Here is a 4,296-nt window from a genome sequence, read left to right on the forward strand (position 1 = left end):
GAGTCTATATCTTTCAATAAGGGCAAACTCTTATAGTTAATTACATCTTAAGTAGTCAATACTACTTAAGCAAACCCGCAATTAAGGTTAAAATTTGTTCTCAGAAAAATCAAAGGTAGTTGTGAAGGAAGAGAACATCAAAGTTCTATCCTAAAAATAACAAATTCATAAGAATTGTGAACTATTCTAAAACTTTATTGTGTTGTTGAAGGTTTTGTTGAGGTTCATCCTTGTACTTTTGTTCATCCCTACAAAATAGAGTGAGCGTGCCATAATAACATGTAAAGTAAATCTATGGTGACGTCCACCTTTTGCCTTTATTGGCCTTGTAAGATAGAGTTAGTATGAAGCATTTTATTTTGGTTCATTAATTTTAGTTTATTATTAGAAGAATCTGTCAAGATGTCTATGACTCCGTCGTCCTGGGATCATTGGGGTACCATGGTTTTCTTAGTTTGAGAGGTGGTTAAATTTATTATGACAAGAACATTCTTGCCAGCAACCACAGATTATTCGTCCAAGAGATTTCGTAAACCCGGATAAGCTGGGTTAAAGTTGCGTTCGGTGATCTTTGTTCATTAATGTTTCATTTAAATTTTAAGTCTTTTTTGGATTTTAGGGGTTGAAAATTTTAGGTTGCTTAAGACTTCTTAGTGGATTAAATTTTTTTGTTATTTTTGTCATATATTTTGTTTGGGATCACCGGGTCAAGAAACCATGGTTTCGTCATCACGGGGTCATTGGGGTTTGCGCTTTGATTTGTCACGAGTGACTGGAAGGTAGTTTGTTAACAGCCATGGGTTGCCTCCTCCAAAATACATTCTCAAACCTAGTTTCATTTTGTGGCACAAGTTTAAGTGTCAATCTCTTTTAGGATAAATTATTTAAATTGGTTTGGTACTTTAGCCCAAATTGTTCCCAACTGAGACTAAGGCTGCTTCGATTTTTGAACGAAAACCCTTATTAGCCTTCAATCACTTATGTTTAGATTAGTTTTAAATTAGGTTAAACGATTATAATATGAAACTCCAAATAATCCGATTCAACCTAAGTTAGGCTGGTTTTCCCTCAGATTTGCTTCAAACTCGTTTAAGTCGACTCAAGTTTAATAGGATTGACCAAGGTTGACCTAGTTGGATCCGAATCAATTTAGCTGTACTTAACTTAAATTGACTTATATTAAGTTAAGTTAAACCAAGCTAGATTAGCTTAGAATCGAACTAGGTTAAACTGGACAGATCCAAGTTAAATATCCTAGGTTAAATCAAGTTAAATTAGACTCAGATATAATCCAAATTAATTTGAACTTTTAAATCTAAGTTAGGTTAGATTTATATCAATCCTAGTTAAACTGAGGTTGAGACTCAATTCAAATTTGGAATTGAGTTTCAAGTTGGGTTGATCGAAGTTTAAGCTTGATTACGAGATGGTTTAGTTGGATTAGGTTAGCTCGAGTTAGGTTTGGTTGACCCATAGTCCAGTTGAATTGAGTTAATGCAAGTTGGGTCGGGTCGACCTGATGATTTAGTTAAATTAGGTTAACCCGAGTTAAGCAGGGTTGAACCGGTGATTGGGTTAATACGAGTTAGGTATGGTTGACCCGATGATTTAGTTACATTGAGTTAATCTGAATTAGGTGGGGTCGACCCTGTGATTTAGTTGAATTGGGTTAAACTGAGTTAGGTCGGGTTGACCTGGTGATTTAGTTGAATTGGGTTAATCCGAGTTAGGACAGGTTGACCCGATACTTTAGTTGAATTGAGTTTTTTCGGAGTTATTTCACCTCTGAGGTTATTTAGAGATTATTCCACTTCAGTAACCTCGAAATAACACAATGGAGATTATTTCGGGATTATTTCAGGGTTATTGAAAGCCGCAATTTCACTCCAATAACCTTCACGATTTCAGTGACCCAATTTAACACACATGACAGTATATTACCGAAATAATTAGATAGAGCTACAAAGTCTGTAAAAAAAAAAATGTGACCCAATTTAACACACATGACAGTATATTACCGGAATAATTAGATAGAGCTACAAAGTCTCTAAAAAAAAAAAAAAAAAAAATACCAAATAGTGCTCCTTACTACTAAAATTCCATCGTTACATAAAAAATACTTCGATAGTTAAGAATTTGACTCGTTATAGTTCAGTGTTTCACAAAATCCTATTAAATGCACGCCAGTAAACATCCCATGAGATCAAAACAGCTTGGCATCCACAGGAGCTTGAAGGAGAAAATAATCTACGGCCGCCACCTCAATGAGTTTTCGGGCACTGTAATATCTGCACAGCAGCAATGGAGTTCATGGCGCAAGCCGCACTCGTCCACCTCTCCGCAGAGATGCCACTCCTTTCAGCCCCTTGCTTCCTCCGCTCCTCCATGTTTTCTAATATTTCAACTTTCAGTAAACCCAGAAATTCCACATCATACTCCTCCGGCTCTGGCGCTGGCGCCACCTGCCGCGTGAGTAGATGGGCCGAACGCCTTCTGGGAGACTTTCAATTTAACCCTAACCCCGCCGAGTCGACCTCACCTTCGTCTTCTTCGGCTGTAGCCGACCCTCCTGGCCTCTCCCACTTGCCCACCGCTGCCGACCACACTATCCCCCTTCCGATCGATTTCTACCAGGTCTAACTCCTGAAATCCTATGGTCATAATCATGTCTTAAACATTTAAATTGTTTTCTCTTCACTTCTTCACGTTTTCCCGTCTATATACGGGCGGGATAACTGCATTTCTTCTTCTGTTCGAGTTTGGCGTAGCCATTTTTTAAGATAAGGTGAGCGGATACATTATGTAAATCCTCGCGTAATGGTGTTGTTTTCTTTAGGTTCTTGGCGCGGAGACGCATTTCTTGGCTGATGGAATCCGAAGGGCATATGAAGCTAGGGTTTCAAAGCCTTCCCAGTATGGATTTAGCCAAGAGGCCCTTATTGGTCGGCGGCAGATACTCCAGGCTGCATGTGATACTCTTTCAAACCCCAGTTCCAGGAGCGACTATAACCGGGGCCTCACAGGGGATCTCGGTTCCACTCTTACCATTCACGTCCCCTTGGATAAGGTATTCTCTACCTCAATGCTGATCTACCACGTTTTGCATTTTTACTGATTTTCACGGTGCAGGGTTTAGCCTCACAGGGAGTTTTGATTGGTTATAATTCAGCCATGGATTCATAATTTGCACTCGTTTTAGGGCGAACAAGGAAATTAGACTATTTTTTTTAATCCCTTCATTGTTTGTAATGAAGCTTATTGTTGTTTTTCTATAGGAAAATGCATGATTTTTGTAATTAGTTAGCTTTTTATTTTGAAGACTTTTACATATTTATTTAGTTTCCTATTGTTGTTTTCTACTTACATTTGATTGCGAAATCTCCATTTTATATATATTCAGAATATCTTAAAGAAAGAATGATGTGATACAATAATCTCCCCCCTTCTCCTAGAGTCCCTTCCCAGTTCTCATTTCCCTATTCTTTTTTTTTTCTTTTCTTCCGTGTTGTGTATCAACTAGTATTATAGTGTTTTGTCTGCTTGACCCTCTTGGTTTTGCTTGTTTTATATTGATAATCACACATTATTCCCTCAGTTCCACTTACAACCACAAGCACAATCCAAATTATGATCTCTGATTGCCACTATCCATTATGCTTCTACTTACTTGTGCGTCAACTGTTACAAGTGCCCTGCATGCTTGTGTTTATCATATCCTCTTCACAATATCTTGCATTTATAATTGGCTCTCCATGTGATATGCTACAACACTTGCTCACTTCAACCCATCGCATTCAGCTTGCAATAATCATGTTCGATTGTTGTTTCTTACACTTGTTCCTAATTTAGGGCTGTCAAAAAGGCTCGTTGTTCGTGAACAGCTCGTGTTCGGCTCGTTAAGAAGCTCGTGTTCGGCTCGTTCGCTAAGTTAACGAACCGAACACGAACTCGTTTTGGCTCGAAATATTACTAATCATTAATATATATATATATATATCTTTGATGAGTAAAATTTTTAAGAAACACACATATATATATACACACACATATATGTCTATATATACACACATATATGTGTATATATGTGTGTATATATACACACATATGTGTGTATATATACACACATATGTGTGTATATATACACACATATAAAAATATAATAAAAATTATTAAATTAGATTCAAATAATGTTTTAAATTTTGCCTCAATTCTTAACATCTTATGATTAAGTGATTAGGGTTGTCAAAACGACTCTTTGTTCATGAACTGCTCGTGTTCGGCTCGACAAAAAAAAGA

At 37.2% G+C, this 4,296-nt stretch overlaps 1 protein-coding gene across 2 annotated transcripts in view; it reads left to right on the top strand.

Moving 5' to 3' along the window:
• The first annotated feature begins 2,168 nt into the window (after positions 1–2,168).
• LOC110026171 (protein ACCUMULATION AND REPLICATION OF CHLOROPLASTS 6, chloroplastic) overlaps positions 2,169–4,296 on the top strand; it is a 13,954-nt gene continuing 11,826 nt past the window's right edge. For both annotated transcript variants that reach the window (XM_020727021.1, XM_020727022.1), the window contains exons 1-2: positions 2,169–2,634; positions 2,837–3,067. In XM_020727021.1, coding sequence (XP_020582680.1) covers positions 2,302–2,634; positions 2,837–3,067 — 564 coding nt within the window. In that variant the 5' untranslated portion in view covers positions 2,169–2,301. The remainder of the gene's footprint in view (positions 2,635–2,836; positions 3,068–4,296) is intronic.

Source organism: Phalaenopsis equestris, unplaced genomic scaffold, assembly GCF_001263595.1.
Source record: "Phalaenopsis equestris unplaced genomic scaffold, ASM126359v1 Scaffold000354, whole genome shotgun sequence".
Lineage (NCBI taxonomy): Eukaryota > Viridiplantae > Streptophyta > Magnoliopsida > Asparagales > Orchidaceae > Phalaenopsis > Phalaenopsis equestris.